This window comes from Mauremys mutica, chromosome 1 (assembly GCF_020497125.1).
Source record: "Mauremys mutica isolate MM-2020 ecotype Southern chromosome 1, ASM2049712v1, whole genome shotgun sequence".
Classification (NCBI taxonomy): domain Eukaryota; kingdom Metazoa; phylum Chordata; order Testudines; family Geoemydidae; genus Mauremys; species Mauremys mutica.
In genome coordinates this window covers 233,844,959-233,867,330 of record NC_059072.1, presented here as the reverse complement: position 1 = coordinate 233,867,330, position 22,372 = coordinate 233,844,959, and the positions used below count along the sequence as shown (strand labels likewise).

General features: G+C 44.3%; 1 protein-coding gene across 1 annotated transcript in view; it reads right to left on the bottom strand.

Moving 5' to 3' along the window:
* The window catches only part of ANOS1 (anosmin 1), a 193,380-nt gene that overhangs the window by 29,114 nt on the left and 141,894 nt on the right, over window positions 1-22,372 (bottom strand). The window contains exons 7-8 of the mRNA XM_045011751.1: window positions 15,297-15,502; window positions 7,220-7,364 (exon numbers count right to left, since the gene is read on the bottom strand). Of these exons, the coding sequence (XP_044867686.1) occupies window positions 7,220-7,364; window positions 15,297-15,502 (351 nt within the window). The remainder of the gene's footprint in view (window positions 1-7,219; window positions 7,365-15,296; window positions 15,503-22,372) is intronic.

Sequence of the window (22,372 nt, the reverse complement as noted above, 5' to 3'; positions counted from 1 at the left end):
GTGTGTTTTGGTTTATAGGTGCATGCCCTGTTCTTCCCTGTATTGGTCTGTCCATTCTTGGGAACAATCAGGGGCTTGAATAAGACAATCCCTACATATCTATCACTTCAGAAAGAGGTATTCATGTTGTATGTTTCACAAGAATGAAACAGACAAGCAGAGTGGCATGATAAGGTAATATGTTCCTGAGCATGGAGAAACCCCTTAGGGTCTGATCCAAAGCCCACTGAACTTAATGAGAATCTTTCCATTAACTTAAATTACCTTACTGAGCTTTGGATCAAGTCCTTTGTTTTCTGTAGTTGGTTATCTAGCTGAAATGGTGGAACCAAAAAGATTTTCAAGATTAGGAGGTTGTGGTGGGGCGTCTGCCCCACACTGGCAGAAGAGGGGTTAAAGCAGCCCCAGGGAGGCTGCACAGGAAGCAGCCAATTAGGAAAGGGCTTGTAGAGACAGCCAATCAGGAGAAGGTTTAGAGAGACAGCCAATCAGGGCCAGGCTGGGCCATATAAGAAGCAGTGGTGTAGCCAGGTGGAGGGAACAGAGGGAGTGATAAAAAAAGGCGCCACCTGCTGCAGCGCTTTTACTCACCTAGCAGTGCTCCGGGTCTTTGACGGCAGGCCCTTCACTAGCTCCATGTGTCTTTGGCGGCACTAATGGACCCGTCGCTGAAATCCCGCGGAGCGAGTGAAAGTTCCACCGCTGAAGTGCCGCCGAAAACCCAGAGCGCCATGGGGTGAGTAAAATAAAAGCGCCGCAGAGGGTGGCGCCTTTTTTTTTTATCGCTCCTCTGGGTGAGTAAAAAGGCACCAAGAAATTGACAAGGCGCCACTTGTGCTTAGTGGGAGGAGTAGCTACACTACTAATAAGGACTGCTGAACAGAGCAGCTTGAGTCACTCCTTGGAGTTTGAGGAGGGAGGACTGGCTGTCCTGAACGTTAGAAGGGACCATTGTGATCATCTAGTTCGAGGCAGGCAACCTATGGCACGCGTGCCAAAGGCGGCACGCAAGCTGATTTTCAGTGGCACTCACACTGCCCGGGTCCGGAGGGCTCTGCATTTTAATTTAATTTTAAATGAAGCTTCTTAAACCTTTTAAAAACCTTATTTACTATACATACAACAATAGTTTAGTTATATATTATAGACTTATAGAAAGAGACCTTTTAAAACTGTTAAAATGTATTAGTGGCACGCGAAACCTTAAATTAGAGTGAATAAATGAAGACTCGGCACACCACTTCTGAAAGGTTGCTGATCCCTGTAGTCTGACCTCCTGTATAACACAGATCATAGAACTTCTCCAAAATAATTCTTAGAGAATATGTTTTAGAAAAAAAATCCAATCTTGATATTTCATCCAATCTTCATTTACCTCTTCTGAGTGAATTTAGAGTAGAACACTAGCAAACAACAGGAAGGAAAAATAATGCTGACAATCAAATTATAGAGGCTTTGAATATCATATACAGTTGTGTGTGTTAGATCCTTTATAGTGTGAGAATAAATGGTCTGGAATAGATATTTTTCTGGCATTTTCCATACTGATTACTTTCATACACAACAGCAACTACGATATATAGTACAAGCTATAAATTATGTATACTCAAGCATTGCAAAAATCTCTGGGCTAGATTCTCAGTTGATGCAAATTGATGTAGCTCCACTGAAGTCACTAATGAATAAATAACAGCTAACACAATCATAATATTCATGTAATATTTAGCTTTCTGTGAATATCCTCACACTCATGTGAATGCAAGCTGTTTATGTAACTATTCATGAAAAAATGAACAAAGAGTTGTGAATCAAAGTGAATTGAATTGATTTGTTGTCAAAATGAAATCACAGGCTTTAATTAAATTAATGTTCTTGAATATTTGTATGCAAATCTACTAAGGTCAACTCTACTAAAGACAATAACAGAGGTTTGAGACCAACCAGAAGTATAGCTCAATCATGTACTTGGATTTAAAAAACCCTAAAAAACCAGTCAAAGCAATAACCTAAAAATTCACCAAAGTAATATTAAATCAATCATGAGCAAAAAGAAATCAGAGATAAGGTAGATAGCAGACTTCACAGAAATATAATCCAATCTATTTTCTGAAGCTATAGAGGGTAAAAGAGTCGAGGAGAGATCAGACTATCCCAAAGAAACTGTTGAAGAGAATTTAAAGTTAGTTGTGGTGATGAGTTCCATTGAAGTGAACAGTAACTGCTGAAACCACGCAACTTACATATGCAGTTTAGAATAAATGAACCCCTGTTGGTAAAGATTTTGTAAGTCAAATATGATCTGCATTGGAGTCTGGAAGCAGAAAAGTGTCAGAGAGTAAAAAAGGAAAGTGAAGCAAACATCCCTCCTTCCCTTCCCTTCCTCCTCAGCAACATGACCAGCAGTGAGAGTGCAGAGGCTCAGTGCAACACAGACTCTAGGGGCACTTTGGGGCACTGGTGCTGCATCAACACAGTGCCCAAAACAGTGAGCCAGATTTTGACGTTAGTGAAACTAGTCTGAATCCAGAAGAGGATCCACCAAACAAAAAAGAGATTCTCCAGATTTACACCAATGGAAGAGAGATCACAATCTGTCCAGTGACTGTGCTGAAAGCTATCTAATAACATTAAATACTAATTCATAGCACTGATAGACCAACTTTCATCAAAGAACCTCCAAGTTCTTATGAAAAATAACTGACTAACAAGACCCCTCTGGAGTAGAAAAGTAGTTGTTATTATCCCCATTTTGCAGATGAGGAAAGAAGTTGCTTGTGCAAAGTCACTCAGTGAGCCAGTATCCAAGGACATGACTTTTAGTCCCTGATCTCAATTCAATATTCTAACCAGTTGATCATGTGTCATTGTGTCTATAGTTTACATGGTTAACACTGTTCTATTAAGTTTTTACTTTCATTCAAGCTCACTTGATTAGTTTTATGATCAAAATCTGCTTATTATCTGCAACAGATCTGCTAAGTCTTACATAGTTGGGGTTAATTTTAAAAGCATTTTTAACCAGAATTTCACTATGATGCTGATGATGATGAATTGTGAAATGTTTCAATAACACATTGCCAGTCCCCTACATATTTTCTTAGAATCTTACTCATATCAAATATTGCCACTATGAGCCTTGCTTCAGGGGAAAGATAGCACAATAATTCTGAGCATTTGTCCTTTGCAGTTCTGTATTCATGCCTTTGCTATAAGACAAGCAATAGCTCTGCTTACATTTGAACTACTCAGTTTTGTGATCTGTTACTACAATCTGTATAACCAGTAAAGAGATTTTGCTGACAAATTCTGGGCTGATTCTGTTCCCAGGAAAATAAATGGTAAAAGTCCCACCGAATTCAATGGGAGAAGGACTAAACCCTTAATTTGCAGTGCTTTGGTAACATCAACCAGAGTCAGCCTAAACATTTTATGTTCCAGTGTTGCCTATTCTCATGATTTTATGGCAAGCCTCACAATATTTGTTGATTTTCCTTAAAAAGCCTTAGAATCATAATATTATGTGAGAATCACTTTTGTTTTTTAAAAAAGTAAGGCCCAGATCCTCAAAGGCATTGATTTCAATGGGAGTTAGGCACCTAAATGCCTTAGAGGATTTCGGTGTAAGCTTCTAACCCTCATGGTTGCGGAGAAAAGCGTAAAAACCATGAAATCTAAGGGTACGTCTACACTACGGGATTATTCCGAATTTACATAAACCGGTTTAACAAAACAGATTGTATAAAATCGAGTGTGCGCGGCCACACTAAACACATTAAATCGGTGGTTTGCGTCCACGGTCCGAGGCTAGCGTCGATTTCTGGAGCATTGCACTGTGGGTAGCTATTCCGTAGCTATCCCATAGTTCCCGCAGCCTCCCCCGCCCCTTTGAATTTCCGGGTTGAGATCCCAGTGCCTGATGCGGCAAAAATCATTGTCGCGGGTGGTTCTGGGTAAATGTCGTCAGTCACTCCTTCCGCTGGGAAAGCAACTGCAGACAAGCATTTCAAGCCCGTTTTCCCTGGATTGCCCTGGCAGATGCCACAGCGTGGAAACCATGGAGCCTGTTTCGCCTTTTGTGACTGTCACCGTATGTGTACTAGATGCCGCTCACAGAGGCGATTCAGCAGCGCTACACAGCAGCATGCTTTTGCTTTTGCATGATAGCAGAGATGGTTATCAGCCATATTGTACCATCTACCATACCATAAATTGGTAATAAGATGATCGTGGCTACCAGTCCTTTTGCACTGTTCCATTTGCTGCTGTCATAAGTGCCCCTGGCTGCTCTTAGCCAGGGGCGCAAAAGCCAAAATTGGGAATGACTCCCTGAGTCAATCCCTCCTTTTTGGTATCTAAAAATAGAATCAGTCCTGCCTAGAATATGGGCAAGTGTACTAGAGAACCACTGTATCAGAGAACCAGAGAGCACAGCTGCTCTGTGTCAGATCCTGCAGAAATTATGAGCTGTATTCTATTCACAGGGGATGCTCCTGCAACAACCCCACCTGTTGATTCTGTTCTTCCCTCAGCCTTCCTGGGCTACCGTAGCATTGTCCCCCCACTTGTGTGATGAAGTAATAAAGAATGCAGGAATAAGACACAGTGACTTGTTAGTGAGATATGAGTGGAAGGCAGCCTCCAGCTGCTATGATAGTCCAGACAGGACTGTGTAGGAGAGGAGCCCAGCATCCCTCTGCTAGTTCAGGGGCAATTGAATCTTTTCTTTACACATGAAGGGTGGGGGCTGATGGAGCTCAGCCCCCTGTTGCTATGATGACGATGCCAATAGGCTGATGATGAGGACAGATACCAGTCATTTTGTACCATCAGCCATCCATAGCGTGGGGGGAACAAGGATGTTGGTGTTGAGTGCTGCACCATCGCGTCTATCTGCAGCATTCAGTAAAGATAGGGTGACATGTAAAAGAGTCAAGAGAGGATTGTTTTCCCTTTCACTTCTGGGGGTGGGTGGGGGGGTGCGTAAATTGCCTAGCTATGCCCTGACCCACCGCGGACACTGTTTTTGACCCTAGAAGCATTTGGAGCTCAGCCAAGAATGCAAATGCTTTTCAGAGACTGCAGGAACTGTGGGATAGCTTGAGTCCTCCAGTCCATGAGCGTCCATTTGATTCTTTGGCTTTCCGTTACGCTTGTCACGCAGCAGTGCGCTGAGTCCCTGCTATGGCATCTGTCTGGAGATATTTGAAAAATGATTTTGAATTTCGTCTTCTGTAACGGAGTGCTGATAGAACAGATTTGCCTGTCCTTACAGTGATCACGTCCGCATCGTCCATGCGGGAGCTCTTTCTTTCTTTTGTTTTTTAACTGCATCACCACCTGTGCTGATCGGAGCTCCACGCTGGGCAAACAGGAAATATTCAAAAGTTCGCGGGGCTTTTCCTGTCTACCTGGCCACTGCATCCGAGTTCAGATTGCTGTCCAGAGCGGTCAGTGGTGCACTGTGGGATACCGCCCGGAGGCCAATACCGTCGATCTGCGGCCACACTAACCCCAATCCGATATGGTAATACCGATATTAGCGCTACTCCTCTCGTTAGGGAGGAGTACAGAAACCGGTTTAAAGAGCCCTTTATACCGATATAAAGGGCCTCTTAGTGTGGACGGGTGTGGCGTTAAATCGGTTTTACGCTCCTAAAACCGGTTTAAACGCGTAGTGTAGACCAGGCTTAACAGCTCAAAAACCAGGAAGGAAAACACACACATCTCTCCCCCAAATAATGACTATTAATCTTATGATTTTTAAGATAATCTCATGATTTTTTTAGAGCTTGGCATATAATTTTTGAAAGCGTGGGGCTGGCAGTTCTGGGGCCTGCCGAACAATTTTTCAATCCTTCCCCTCACTCACCCACATACACACACACACCAAGCACAACTTACGTGTACCTCACAGCAATGACACTTCTGTAAACAGATCTAGCCTGAGGGCTTGGAGAAAGATAGCAAAATAATCCTTTGGGGTATATCCAAATGTAACTGACTCATTTCATATAAAAATAATGTATGTGTGTTGTAGGTGGAGGGGGAAGGAAACTCAGTTCCATCTCTCCCTCCTGCTTCAGGAAAAGAAAAGCACCATTGTATTTAACATATTTTTCTTATGTTCTTATGTTCTTATTGTTTATAATGGGTTTTTTGCATATTTGTTAACTTTTATATCTAGGTATATATAGAATATATCTTATTTGTATCCAAAACAGACTGAACATGCTTGCTGAGCGGTCCAACTACATTAGCAATCAGAATATTCAGTACTGGAATACAGAATGATATGAGTTAGAAAAGCTGTTGCAATTAATTTTCATTTTGCTTATAACATAAAAGGGAAACTAATGCGAAAGGAATGAAAGATGGGAAGAGCAAAGATGGGTAAAATGGCAGACTTTGGAAACCGTTTGTGCTCTAATCCTGAAAACTATTACTGTCATAAGCATCAGTGGTTGGATTTGGTTAATCAGATGACACATCAGCAGTTGGAAGGGCAGATCAATCTTGACCTTGACCTTAGACAAATTATTATTCAAAGAGTATTTAACTAAGATTGATTGTCACAGTATAGGCCCCTCGAGATTTAAAGAATTTTTCCACTGTATTGTTTAGCATGTGAGTTTAGTTTAAGAAAGAACTTAATACCTCAAGACTTCATCTTGAAGGTAGGTGCTGTGCATGTGATACAAGATTGTGATTAACTTCTTGTCAACCAGGGACATACAGTTTTATATTTTAAGATCCTAGTAGGAGAATAAATCCTTTGTCCGAATCCACAGGATATATAAATTTGGACTAAGATCTGAATTTATGGGCTACTTGAAGTTGTCAACATTTTAAAAACTTTTGCAAGGGAAGATTCTACCATTAGGCCAGTGGTCTGGGATTTGCTTCTGCTCTATTTATTGGGAAGTTTAATGTGTATTTGGGGGAATTTTAGCACTAATATAATATTATGACCGTGATCCTGCAAATATGCACATGTTTAACATGTTTATTTTTTTAAGTAATTTTCAAAACAGGCGAGGTAGATAAGATTTATAGCCCCAATTTACAGATGAGGAAACAAAGACAGAAAAGTTAAATGACCTGACCAAGACCACAGAGGCATGCTATTATACAGCCACCTATAATAGGTGGGGTTTTTTTTTAAATCAGAGAAATCATCAGTTAAAACAGAGCGTAAGAGGAATTGGATGCAATTACTTACTATTAATAGTTGTTTGAGTTGAGCTGAAATAGAGAGAAACCTTGGTGCTTTTTAGTCGTACTTGTCCCCAGTATGTTACTGCTTGCAGTTCCACCATGTAGTTGCTGTTGGGTTGCAGTCCTTCCAGGACCACATAATTTTGGGACTATCATAAAAGAGAATATACACACAAAACAGTTATGGTATTACTGAAATACTGGCTCTCATTAAATTAAAAGCAGGCCTATTGTCTTAGGCACACAAAACTCTTGTTGGAATGAGAAAGAATTATTTATAAATTTCACCAGAACTCAACTTGCTTTCTCCTTTGATTTTTATTTCATGCTTTCTTTCATTTGGACTCTGTTTTGCTGTGTTGTTTTTAAAATGCTAAACTTAGTGATGTCTACAGAACTTTCCTGTCTTTAGTAAATACAGGCATCAGCTGTTTAAGCCAAGACTAAATTTCTTTTTATATGTATAACAAGTTTTTTCTGGTGCCAAAAAGAATTTGGCCAGTGAAATTTAAACTTTGTGTTTCCCAGCTCCTGGACAGACTCAATTAGCTAAGCAACAGGAAGCTTTGTCTAGAGACAGCTAGTCTGAGGACAGATAGAACATACTGTGCAGTGTATTGAACAATATTTTTCTATTTGCTTCTGTTGTTAAAATACCAACAAGAGTGCTTTTCATCTTTGATATAGAAAAAAGAAACAAACAAAAACCCCAACAACAATTCAGTTCTCCAATGTCACCGCATGGAGAGGCACATAAACTAGATTTTCATTCTCTAGTTAACAATCCACAAAGTAGAGTAATTCCCATAAGACTGCAAACAAGAGACAGCCTTTGTGAATTCTTTGCATTTATTTATAGACTTATTCCTAAAAATGCACCCATTGTATATTTTGTCAGGCACAAATTTTACTCTGTGTTTTTATTCTGAATTCCTTGTTACTTCTCTAGCTTTCTTATGTCAACTAGCAGTGTCATTTCAACCATGCAGTGTCATATTTAGATGATCATAATGGTCCCTTCTGACCTTAAAGTCTATGAGTCTATATTTAACACCAAATAGTACGTTAGTAGTAACTAAAAGTACTGCAAATTAATAATCATTACTTGGTTTGTTCAGAGATTGATATAAAATTGATTAAGCCTCTTGATTTTCCCAGTTCATGTGGTGACATTCTTCATTTTTAAATACTGTAGGACAAATTCTCTGCTGGCAACTCCACTGACTTCATATAGATATAATCATAAAAGCAGGGACTGGATCACTTCTAAAAGCAAAATTGGTTAAAAAGTTTCAGAGTGATCTTATTAAATCAGAGGAATACATCTCTCCATCCCTGGAAATGTGCAATTTTGTTTTTTAGAAAAGTTGTTCTAATATTTAATGGGTCATTGATTAGAACTGACTTCAGTGGAGTTCCATCAGGGAATTTTCCCCTTTAATACTATCACTTTATAGCTTTCACAATATGCTGTAAAAGAACAAAGCACAATGAGATACCTCTCTGCAGAGGTATTGTAGGGGCTAATCTCTGCTTTTGGATGAATGTGCTTGGTTGTCATAGGCTTCAGTGATAGCTGTGAACATATCTCATGGCCAGAACATGGATCTACTAACAAAAACATGTCATCTTGTATGATGGAAAACTGAGATAATGATACTTAATCCTTTGTAAAGTGCTTTCAGATCTACTTATGAAAAGTGCTATATAAGAGCAAAGTATTATTTATTATCTGTTCTTAAAACATCTTGATGTAATATGCTTCCTACTCATACATCCAAAGTGGTTTTAATTAAAATAACACTAAGGATCCAATTCTGTTTTGAATTTCCTTCATTTTGTGATTTAAAGGACAGCCTCACTACATACCTGGCTAGGGATCCATGGGATTGGGGCCTCTTTGGTTGAAGACCTCTGACCTATAGTACTTTACCTGGGAACTGCAGACTTCACTACCTGCCTTTTATATGCCAGCTCTACTCCTGTGTCACCCAGTAGAATACACAGTGGTTCTAAGACAGCAGAGATACCCCGGAATGCTACCCTCCCTTTCTAGGTGTTTCTACCATGGGGCTTTGAATTGAAGAACAACACATAAAACCAGAGTCTCTGGTCCACTAAGTCCACTTTATGTCATGTGAAACATGGCTAGAAATAGCTAGTGAACTGCTCTTGCATAGAGGAACTCTCTGCTGGTGGAACTCTGGTGCCCCCCAATCTGCAGTGTGAGGGGACTGGGGCATGTGTCAATGGTGCTCCAGAGAGTGATGCCAGGGAACAGAGCTCCATTATGCCTGATCCTCTGTCATAGCGGAAATTAGAATAGGCCCCCTGCTGCTCTCACTTCCACTAGGGCCAGGTGGCTGAGGATCAGAGAGCTGAAATCACCTCCTTGTGGCCCAACACTCTGCACTACGTTCTCAGATGTAGTGGAGAATCAGGACTGTAATATATTGCTAGTATATTGCTCTTAATGTAACTAAGGCCTGGTCTACACTAGGACTTTAATTCGAATTTAGCAGCGTTAATTCGAATTAACCGCGCACCCGTCCACACCAGGAAGCCATTTAATTCGACCTAGAGGGCTCTTTAGTTCGAATTCAGTACTCCACCCCGACGAGGGGAGTAGCGCTAAATTCGACATGGCTATGTCGAATTAGGCTAGGTGTGGATGCAAATCGAACTTACTAGCTCCGGGAGCTATCCCACACTGCACCACTCTGTTGACGCTCTGGACAGCAGTCCGAGCTTGGATGCTCTGACCAGCCACACAGGAAAAGTCCCGGGAAAATTTGAATTCCTTTTCCTGTCTGGACAGTTAGAATCTCATTTCGTGGTTGGACATTGGGGCGAGCACAGCAGCACCGGCAGCGATGCAGAGCTCTCCAGCAGAGGAGTTCATGTAATCTCTGAATAGAAAGAGGGACCCAGCATAGACTGACCAGGAACTCTTGGATCTGATCGGTGTGTGGGGCGAGGAGTCTGTGCTTTCGGAGCTGCGCTTCAAAAAACGGAATGCAAAGACCTACGAGAAGGTCTCCAAAGCCATGAGAGACAGAGGATACAGCCGGGATGCAACGCAGCGCCACGTGAAAATCAAGGACACCAGACAGGGCTACCAAAAAATCAAAGCTGCAAACGGACGCTACGGAGCCTGCCACCACTGCCCCACCAGTGACCATGGACTCTGACGATGGGACAGTGTCGACGGCCAGTTCCTCGGCGATGTTCGCGGACGGGGAAGATGAGGAAGGGTTTGTGGAGGACAAGGCAGGCAACAGCGCTTACAACGCTGGTTTCCCCGACAGCCAGGATCTCTTCATCACCGTCACGGAGATCCCCTACCAACCGTCCCCGGCCATTAACCCGGATCCTGAATCAGGGGAAGGAGCAGTCGGTAAGTGCTTTAACCATGTAAACTTTTATTCTTAATATAACAGGAATCTGAAGTATGTGAAAAGGAGGTCTCTCTATATATGGGGATAGAACAGAAATCCTCCTGGGAGATCTCCACGAAGCTCTCCTGGAGGTAATCGAAAAGCCTCCGCAGGAGGTTCCTGGGGAGAGCTGCCTTATTGGGTGCTCCGTGGTAGCACACTTTTCCGCGCGAGGCTTTCATGAGGTACTCAGGGAGCATTGCCTCCCCGAGCACGGCTGCATAGGGCCCTGGTTTGTGCTGGCTTTCACGCAGCATGCGCTCTCTATCTCCTTCAGTGACCGTCCTCAGGGTGATCTCGCTCGGAGACTCCTGCATCTAATTAGGGGAATTACTGTAATGTTACGCCTGGTCCAAAGTATTTTTTAAAAAATCTCCGGACAGACGGCATAGCAGAGACTCAGCACGCTGCTGTGTGACGAGCGTAACGGAAAGCCAAAGAATCAAATGGACACTCATGGAGGGAGGGGGGACTGAGGATGCAAGGTATCCCACAGTTCCTGCTGTCTCCGAAAAACATTTGCATTCTTGGCTGAGCTCCAAATGCTTCTAGGGTCAAAAACAGTGTCCGCGGTAGATCAGGGCATAGCTAGGCAATTTATGCAGCCCCCCACCCACCCCCAGAAGTGAAAGGGAAAACAATCCTCTCTTGACTCTTTTACATGTCACCCTATCTTTACTGAATGCTGCAGATAGACGCGACGGTGCAGCACTCAACACCAACATCCTTGCTCCCCCCACGCTATGGATGGCTGATGGTACAATATGGCTGGTATCCGTCCTCATCATCAGCCTATTGGCACATGGGGCAGTGCAAAAGGACTGGTAACCATGCCGACTACCATCTGTCAGGTCCCCCAGTGTCAGGTGAACCTAATTTTTCATGGTAGATGGTGCAGTATGGCTGGTAACCATCTTCATCATAGCAACAGGGGGCTGAGCTTCATCAGCCCCCACCCTTCATGTGTAAAGAAAAGATTCAATTGCCCCTGGACTAACAGCAGGATGCTGGGCTCCTCTCCTCCACACTCCTTAATGTCCTATCTGGACTATCATAGCAACTGGAGGCTGCCTTCCACTCATTTCTCACTAACAAGTCACTGTGTCTTATTCCTGCATTCTTTATTACTTCATCACACAAGTGGGGGGACAATGCTATGGTAGCCCAGGAAGGCTGGGGAAGAATGGAATGAACAGGTGGGGTTGTTGCAGGAGCACCCCCTGTGAATAGCATACAGCTCATAATCTATGCAGGATCTGACACAGAGCAGCTGTGCTCTCTGATTCTCTGATACAGTGGTTCTCTAGTACACTTGCCCATATTCTAGGCAGGACTGATTCTATTTTTAGATACCAAAAAGGAGGGATTGACTCAGGGAGTCATTCCCAATTTTGGCTTTTGCGCCCCTGGCTAAGAGCAGCCAGGGGCACTTATGACAGCAGCAAATGGTGCAGTGCAAAAGGACTGGTAACCATGCCCATCTTATTACCAATGTATGGTATGGTAGATGGTACAGTATGGCTGGTAACCATCTCTGCTGTCATTCAAAAGCAAAAGCATGCTGCTGTGTAGCGCTGCTGGACCGCCTCTGTCAGCGGCATCTAGTACACATACGGTGACAGGCACAAAAGACAAAACAGGCTCCATGGTTTCCACGCTGTGGCGTCTGCCAGGGCAATCCAGGGAAAACGGGCTTGAAATGATTGTCTGCTGTAGCTTTCCCAGAGGAAGGGATGACTGACGACATTTACCCAGAACCACCCGCGAAAATGGTTTTTGCCCCATCAGGCACTGGGATCTCAACCCAGAATTCACAGAGACAGACTAGACTGTGTTCATTGTTCGCAAAAATTTATCTTTGCAAGGAATTCACTCCCTTTTTCCCATCACACAGCTTCGACTGTCTCCAGACCTGCCATAGCATCCCCCTCACAGAGGCTGGCAAAGATTAGGCGGCGAAAGAAAAAGACACAGGACGAGATGTTTGCTGAACTTATGGGGTGCTCCCGAGACGAGGCGGACCAGCAGAGCCAGTGGAGGGAGACCCTCTCTCTGTACCAGCGCTCACACAGCGAACGGGAGGAGAGGTGCCGTTTGGAAGACAAGCAGGCGACTCGAACGCTGCTTGGACTAATGAGGGAGCAAACGGACATGCTCCTGCGCCTTGTGCATGTTCTGCAGGACCTCAGGCAGGAGGACAGAGCCCCCCTGCAGTGTATCTGCAACCGCCCTCCCCCGCCACAAAGTCCCATACCACCCTCACCCAAAATAACCAGAAGGAGGAGCGCCAGAGGCCGTGTAAACTGTCACTGCACCCCAACAGAGTGCTCAAGTACCCAAAAGCTCTCATACCCTAAATTTTGAGAAGTCCTTTCCTTCCCGCCTCACCCAAGCCCCCATCCCAGTTTCATCCCCTAACTGTCTAGTTGATAATAAAAAATACTTTTCTGTTAATTACTGTTTCCGTCATGTTCTTTTAGAGGAGACTGTGTTTGAAGGGGGGGAAGGGGGTTGGTAATTTGACAGGACAATCACCTTTACCAGGGTACAGACATGGGGGCAAGATCAGCAGCAGGTCACACACACACTGCAGTCAGTACGCACCCTGGTCGGTATGGGAGGTGGTTTGCAGGTTCTGTGTGGGTGGGGGGGTATCTGACTTTGTAGCGGGGGAGGGGGGTTACAGATCTCATGCAACGGTCCCTGTCCTGGACCACAGAGCCACGCAGCAGAGGAATCTGTATCCGTCCTCCCCCGCCAAAAGGCCACATAGCCCCACACACAGAGTCCCAAAAAGGAGGGATGGCAGGCTCCGTTGAAACATCCAGTCCGGCACTGCAGACCGCTCTGGGAGCAGGAGCCTGTCATTCCTCAAGTTTACAGGCGGTCTTTACATCACTGCACACCCTACCCAGCACAGTCCGTGTCCCAGTTTCAACCCTGTAATGCAAAGTCATCAATAAAGAAACCTTTGTAAAGTGACAGTGGAACATGTATTTTATTTTTAAACGTGTGTTGGAAGTTGGGGAAGCGGGGTGGGCGGGGTATGTAACTGCAGATGATAGTCAACAGTCACTTGGTAAAGAAACAGGGGCAGGTTCAGCTTCTCTGTAAAGAAACTGAACAGTCACAGGTCACGCTGCTCACTGCTCGCTGGTACTTGAAGAGTTCCTTGTCGCTGTGCAAGGCGCCTGCATAGGGCTTCATGAGCCAGGGCATTAGCGGGTAGGCTGGGTCCCCGACAATCACTATAGGCATCTGCACATCCCCAAGACTTATTTTGTGGTCCGGGAAGAAACTACCTTCCTGCAGGCGTCTACACAGACCAGAGTTCCTGAAAACACGCGCATCATGAACTTTGCCTGGCCACCCGACATTGATGTTGGTAAAACGTCCCCCAGGGTCCACCAGTGCTCGCAGCACCATTGAAAAGTAGCCCTATTTCTCAGCAGCTGACTGTGGAAGAGGTGGACGATAAGGTGCGAGGAGTTGACAACGGCCATAACTGCAGCGTGATCCGTGCTCAAAGTGCTGTGGCGCCCGCGCTGTCACTGAGCAGAAAAGTGCACGAACAGATTGCCCGCAGGCGCTTTCAGGGAGGGAGGGAGGGAGGACGTGATTGACGGTTACCCAAAACCACCCTCGACACATTTTTCCCCCCAGCATGCATTGGGGGGAAATCCCAGAATTCCAATGGGCAGCGGGGAGTGCGGGAACTGTGGGATAGCTTCCCACAGTGCACCGCTTCCAAAGTCGACACTGGCCCCGTTACTGTGGACTCACACAGTCGAACTAGTGTATTTAGTGTGGATACACAACTTCGACTTCATAAGGTCGATTCCACAAATTCGAATTAAGTTGATTCGAAATAGTCTTGTAGTGTAGACATACCCTAAGACAAGAGTCTGGCCCATGGCCTTTAATTGTTTCTATTTCTATTACCTATTAAGCTATTATAAAAAGAAAATGCAAAGTGCCTAAAGGGATCACGGCAGCTAGTTTTTCATTAAACCAATGTGTTACATATCAATTCAGAAGCTGACAATCTTCTCCAATGGAAATATTTCAGTGCATTGGTACAGTAGGATTATTTAAGAAGGATTTTGTTATTATCTTGAACCTACATGGTAATTAATCCATCAGAAATGACTCTGATATGAGCAAACATATCAGAGATCCCTTGATATAATGAAAGAACTATGCTATAGATGACATTTTATTAAATGAGCATTCCAACATTCAGAGGCTTTCAGTAAAATAAGCCTTACGTTAGAGAAATAATTAGTGTTATATATTAATTGTACATCTACAATAGAGTCCAGTTTATCTGGATTTAGACACTTGGAAATATTTCCATCTGTATATATGGTTCAATTCTGCTGTCAATCAGCATTTGCTCCTCCCTTTGACTTCAATGAGCGTCTACAGAACAATAGCAATGCTTATTTCTAAAAGCAAAACTAGCTATAAAACTATCAGAGTGATCTTGAAAATTAAAAGGAATACATCTTTCCATCCTATTTATTTATGTGACTTCACATTTATTTGGTACAGCACAATTTTGTTTTTTAAACCAGAAATATGTTTTAATATGCCATGACTGAGTAGGAGCATTTGTGCCTCATTTTCCAGTTTGCTCCTTACCCCATCAGTAGTCTTCCTTCTTTTCTTCTTAGCTGGGATAACAGACTTGCTGCTGACTGTCCAGCTCCAGAAGACTTTGTAGTGATGAACTGGGATATCAGGTTCTTCAGGGAGATCCCAAATAATCCTTACAGTTACACTTCCATCACTATTTGTAGTGGAGTTGGCAATTCTGAGATTAGCTGGGGCTGGTGGAGCAGATGGGTCTGGAGTAAAAAACAAAACACAAAAACCCAAGAATATGAAGTAATATGGATTAAGTAAAGATGACCTTTCTCAGTAACTATTCTACAGATTTAACTGCTGAACTCATAACACCAGCTATCATCATCAAAGTTTGCTTCATTCTTAAGAAACAACTCAATATGTTTCATCAACTTTTGTAAATTATACCACTTGGAATCCAAACTCCTTTCAAACATACATTCTGGGATTAGGTTTAGTTGTGCCATTATTCTGCAAGTATTGTTCAACATTTATTATGATATTCAGTAAAAAAAGTATTAAATTACAGGTTTTACTTCTGGCGGAGATACAAAACACATTTAAGGAACTGTATAAAACAAAAATGTTTTATAGATGGTCCAAGAGAAAAATTAACTTCCTTCCAGGAATGGAGAGTAAAACACTGAATTTTTCTCTTCAGTATCCTAAGAGAATGCTCAGGAGATAAAATCTATGTATGCCCCTATCTATCTGTCCATCCTTCGAGGTTCTGATATCAGTGCTCAACGCCATAGTATTTGAGCATTTCCTTAGAATAAAAATAACAAAGAAACATCTCTCTTCCTTTCCTGCAGCTAATATTACTTTACATGCTCATCATTCCAATCTATGCATTCTATTTCAAATAAATAAGATCAAGGAACGAATCCTTGCATCTTACAAGGCATACTATTTTAATTTCTGGTAAGTAATGTGGATCCTGCAACTGCCTCTGTATCTGTGGACCCATGAATCACCTTAATGATTTATATAGCCAACACCATTCTAATGTGCCTATCACCTTAAAATCTAGGCAGCAATACTATCTTTATTCAAGGATCTCAAAGAGCTTTGTGAATATAAATTAAGTCTCACAACACTTTGAGGTAGGGAAGTACTATTCTAGCCATTTGATAGATTTATTTGGATTTGTAATACAAATAATTTAAATAATTTAAAACAAAAAGACCATTTTGAAAAATACAGCTAAAAAACAGCCTCCCCCAAACCCAAAAATAACCACAGAAATAACTATAACATCCTTACAATACTGTCAGCCTTTATCACATTCCTTTTTCTCCAGGAGAGAGAGTAAAGCCTGAGTAAAGATGGCATGCCTCAAGGTTTACCTCAAGGTCAACATATGGACTATTCCTCACCATGCAGGAGAGTGAATTCAAAAGCTGAGGACTCTCTCAAAGCATGTCCTACCAACACTGACCCCTCTTTCATGCAGAGGAGGCGTCCAGCTTGGGCAGTTCTGCTGTCTGCAGCTAGGACAGTATGGCATGGACAGAGTGGCAAACTATGGCATACACCAGCAAGTCAGTGACAGAGCCCAGAAGAGAATTAGGAGGCAGTCCTGATTATGAGACCCTATACTACAGGTGGGGCTGGTAGCACTTCTTATTAAGGTTGCCTGACACTTCCCATTATAAGATCCTACTTTTTAATTGCTTCTAACTTTCCCAAACTGTAAGTGTTTGGGCTGAAATTTTCCTTGTCAAGTGTCTGCCTCAGGTTGAATAGTTTTGCAAAATTTCAGCCTAAATGGTCCAGATGTTTCTAAGGTCTGGTCTACACTACAAGTTTATCTTGAATTTAGCAGTGTTAAATTGAATTAACCCTGCACCCGTCCACACAACGAAGCCCTTTACTTCAATATAAAGGGCTCTTAAAATCTATTTCTGTACTCCTCCCCGACGAGGGGAGTAGCACTGAAATCGACATTGCCATTTTGAATTAGGGTTAGTGTGGCTGCAATTCGATGGTATTGACCTCTGGGAGCTATCCCACAGTGCACTATTATGACCGCTGTGGAGAGCAATCTGAACTCGGATGCTCTGGCCAGATAGACAGGAAAAGCCCCGCGAACTTTTGAATTTTATTTCCTGTTTGCCCAGCGTGGAGTGCTGATCAGCACAAGTGACCATGCAGTCCCAGAATCAAAAAAGGGCTCCAGCATGGACTGTATGGGAGATACTGAATCTGATCTCTGTATGGGGAAATGAATCTGCTCTATCAGAACTCCGTTCCAAAAGACGAAATGACAAAACATTTGAAAAAATATCCAAGGCCATGATGGACAGAGGCCACAACAGGGACTCAACACAGTGCTGCGTGAAACTTAAGGAGCTGAGACAAGCATACCAGAAAGCCAAAGAATCAAATGGATGCTCATGGAGGTAGGGGCGACTGACGACTGTAGCTATCCCACAGTTCCCGCACTCTCCAAAAACCATTTGAATTCAGGGCTGAGCTCCCAAAGCCTGAAGGGTCAAAAACATTGTCGCGGGTGGTTCAGGGTATATGTCATCAGCGTGTCCCCCCACCCCGTCCACCCTCCCCCATGAAAGCAAAGGGAAAAAATTGTTTCTCGCCTTTTTTCAATGTCACCGTATGTCTACTGGATGCTGCTGGCAGACGCTGTGCTTCAGTGCTACACAGCAGCATCCCCTTGCCTTGCCTTGCAGACGGCAGACGGTACAGTAGGACTGGTATCCATTGTCATTCCCATCTGCTGTTGCCATGGGTGCTCCTGGCCAGCCTTGGTGAGGTCGGCCGGGGTCTCCTGGGCAAAAATGAGAATGACTCCAGGTGATTCTCTTCTTTAAGTTTTGTCTAATGGAGATTCAGTCGTGCCTGGAATATCATGCCAGCTGGAGGCTTCTGCCTCAGGCTGCTCTCCCAGTCATCAGCACCGCACAGTCGTGCCTACTCCTTGCTACCAGGGCTCACAATCAGATACTTAGACCTCTACATTTTGCTGCAAATAAAAAAATTAAGCTGCCATTTAGAACTGTCCCCCAACATACATATCCTGGGACATTTTGTATTTTACCAGTGTCAACCAAAGGCCCACACACAAATGGAGATTCAGTCCTGCCTGTGTTCTATCCTAGTGCTTATCACAGATTCCCATTTTCAGCTATAGGCTGAGCACCTGCAGAATGGTGGTTCACTCTACTTCACTGTGAGCCAACCGCCCTCCATTCCCCGCTTTGATCTCTGCTTGCAGAGGCAATAAAGTCAGTGTTTTTTATTCATGCATTCTTTATTACTTCGTCACACAAACGGGGGGAACTGCCATGGTAGCCCAGGAGGGGTGGGGGAGGAGGGAAGCAACGGGTGGGTTGCCAGGTCACTCCCTAAAATGGCATGCAGCTCATCATTTCTGCGGGATGTCTGGGGCTCTGACCCGGAGCGGCCGTTTACCTCTTTGGTTCTTTAGTAGGCTTGTCTGATATTCTAGGCAGGACTGACTCTCCATTAGACAAAACTTTAAGAAGAGAATGACCTGGGGAGTCATTCTCATTTTTGTCCAAGTGCCCCGACCGACTGCACCGTGGCCAGCCAGGAGCACCCATGACAGCAGCAGACGGTACAGTATGACTGGTAATCATCTTTGTCAACTTGCAAAGCAGCAGATGGTACAGTAGAGCTGGTAACCGTCTTTGCTAACTTGCAAAGGCAAGGGGATGCTGCTGTGTAGCGCTGCAGTACCGCATCTGTCAGCAGCATCCAGTAGACATACAGTGATAGTGAAAAAAGGCTGAATGGGCTCCATGGTTGCCATGCTATGGCATCTGCCAGGGCAATCCAGGGAAAAGGGCGCAAAATGATTGTCTGCCATTGCTTTCATGGAGGGAGGATTGACTGATGACGTTTACCCATAACCACCCGCAACAAATTTTTGGCCCCATCAGGCATTGGGATCTCAACCCAGAATTCCAATGGGTGGGGGAGACTGTGGAAACTATGGGATGGTTATGGGATAGCTACCCACAGTGCAACGCTCCAGAAATCGACGCTAGCCTCGGTACATGGACGCACACACCGAATTAATGTGTTTAGTGTGGCCGCGTACACTCGACTTTATACCATCTGTTTCCAGAAATCGATTTCTGTAAAATTGTAATAATCTCGTAGTGTAGACTGAGACTAGGGGAAAATACATTGTTTAACCCTGGTAATCTTTTCTTTGAAATGATTTCTTTGAACTCCCAAAGAGAAAGTGATCGTGCTTGTGCCTAGGGTGGCAGTGGCTCAGAAGTACATTCCCTGTAAGGTCTGCCCCAGCTGCTCAGGGCCAGTGTAGGGCCTGGCACTGAAAATGAGAGGAGGGAACCGGTCTCTCCTGTGCTTCCAGTGACACTCCTATTGGCACCCAGGCAGCCGGAATGGGGAAGCCATATGATTTGAATTCAAAAGATAGGAAATGTCGACATTAAGGTTATCTGTGCAACCTTAATTCAGCTCCCTTGTGTGTATGTATTACAAGACAGTTTTTAATTATATCATATACTGTTGTTTCCACAGGACTCCTGCCTCAGTCAGTGTACAGAATGGTTCTAGCCTCACAAAACCCTTGATATTATCTCCTTTTTATTCTCTGAGGCACAGAGAAATCAAAAGTATCCATTAATTTTGGATGCCCAATTTGAGATACCTATGAACTATTTTTCCAGAGTATTTAGCATCACATAGTACCTTATAACTTCAAAACACAACTCCCATTGACTTCATTTGCAGCTGTGAACGCTCAGCACTTCTGTAAACCAGACCCCAGGGTCTGAAGTCAGGCAGCCAGAAAATGAGGAACACATAATTAGTGACCATCTGTGAAAAGTTTGGTGTCCTGCATCACCTAGGAACTCTGAGGCAGAGGCTAGGATAAAATCCAATTCACCAGAGCAGCAATCAGCTCCCTTAACCAGAAGATCCTCCTTTTTCTTCTTGCAATCCTGTCTCATTCACTACACACTTCCCAACTTCTGCAAGAAATGAGGCTGGGGTTAGGGTGATCATATTTCCCAGTACTGAATATGGGACACCAGGTAAACTTACTCATATTCAAGCAAGTTCAACGGCAATCAATCAGAACTATGCAGTACAAACATTAAAATTAACATGAAGTTGACAGAGCCCCTGTTAAAAAGAAATACTGCACAGTTGGATTCTTTTTATTTAACTTCTTTAAGGCTTTAGGGTTCACATGGGGAGGGATGACACACACACACACTCCTTTACCCCTCTCTCACACGGGGGGGGTGACCAATTGACCAAACCCTTCCTGCCCAGCGCTCTCTTCCCTACATGCCTGGCTGGGCTCCTGGGATAGACCCAGCTCTCTGGATACCTGGCACCGCATTTTCCTGAGGCAACACGTGTTGGGAGGGTAGGGGGGCACTCAGGGTAAGAATGTGGCCTGCAGCAGCAGCCTTTCGGCACTGTGCGGGAAGGAAGGGATGTGAGCTGTTTCCAGCCTCAAGGGAGGAATAGGTAAGGAAAGGATGACCTGGCCCGTGTCTTTGCAGAGTTCATCTCTTCTCCACACATCCCGTGGCTGGAAGCAGTTTGTCCCTTCCTGTCCGCAGAGTGTCGAAAGGCAGCTAACACCTCCAGGCTGTTGCTGGCCACCGACAACCCAGCCGCTTCCTGTCCCCCAGCTACAACGCAGGCAGGAAGGGGTTAAGCCCTAAGGATGCATTGTGCACCAGGGCCCAGGGAACCTGACTGCAGGGGCTTCAGCGAACTCAGTCAGAGAGTTGGCTCAGGAAGGGAAGTTGCCTAGGGGATGGAGCAGCCCCACGCTCCCTGGGGTCAGGACCCAGTGTGTGTGTGGGGGGGTGGAGAGGATGGATGAAGAGGGTGCTAAGCCCCTGACCCAGGGGTTGCTGTGGAGCCCGCAGGTTCAGGACGTGAACAGGCTGGAAATTGCTTCCCCCTGCCCCTCCAGAGCTTAGCTGAGGAGCGGAGAGGCTTCCCCGTGCCAGTGCTGTGCAGGGGCTTTGGCACATGCAGGGCTCGGCTCCTCCTGGCCAGCGCCCCGGGCCAGAGGGTCTTGGGTTTTCCCGGGGTGCTGGGCCAGCCAGAAACGGGATGCGGGGCAGGGCCTGCAGGCCAGGAGTCAGCACACAGCGGGGATTGTGCTGACGGATCAGCATGGGGAGCGGCCGGCCCTGAGCACTGCATCTTCACCCCACCACAAGCCTACACAGCCACCCCCTCATCAATCACTGGACCCCCACACACACCGCTGGTGGGCGGGTGGCTGGTGAGCAGGGATCAGGACAGCAGCAGGACCCACCAGTACTGATGGGTGAGGAGGGCACTGAGAATACAGGACAATTTGCCCATTTTTAAGAAAAAGTAGGGACACCTGCAGGAGGGCTTAAATATGGGACTGTCCCTTTAAAAACGGGGCATCTGATCACCCTAGCTGGGGTCCTACACACAACAACTTCCTTTACTACACACCCCAATTCATCTCCAGAGCCGGTCCATCCTGTGCACTGAATGTGGCAGAGATCCTGAGAGAAAAATAGTGTGTGAGCATGTAATTAAAGACTATATCATAATGCATAGGCACAAGGGGACTAAATTGAGGTAAACAACATCACAATGAAGACAATTGACTCATACAAGGAGTGAATTTGGCCAATATTTTAAATGGAAAGCTCTTTAGTACAACAAGACAATTTGTCTTCGTTTTTTATGCTTGTTCTAGCCCAACATCAGCAGCATCAAAACACTATGGAATTGTAAAAGAGAAGTTCTTGATCCAGAGGAAAACAGTGAAACAAGAAAGATTTACACTTAAATTTAAAAGTATATCAGCTAGAATAACACATTTTGCCAAATGTCAAGGTATATTACTAGCTTATAACAAACAAAGTAATATGGTTGAAAAGACTCATTTTGCACGTGAACTGTAGGCCTAATGAATCATCACTTATTAGCAGAAATAAAGCTGGAGGTGTGTACAAGGGACACCAGACATTCATTTACTGCATGATTCACCTGAGTGTTTTATAATGGTAAATGAGCTGTTAAATGAACTTTCCAGACACAGAAAGTTCGTCAGATAA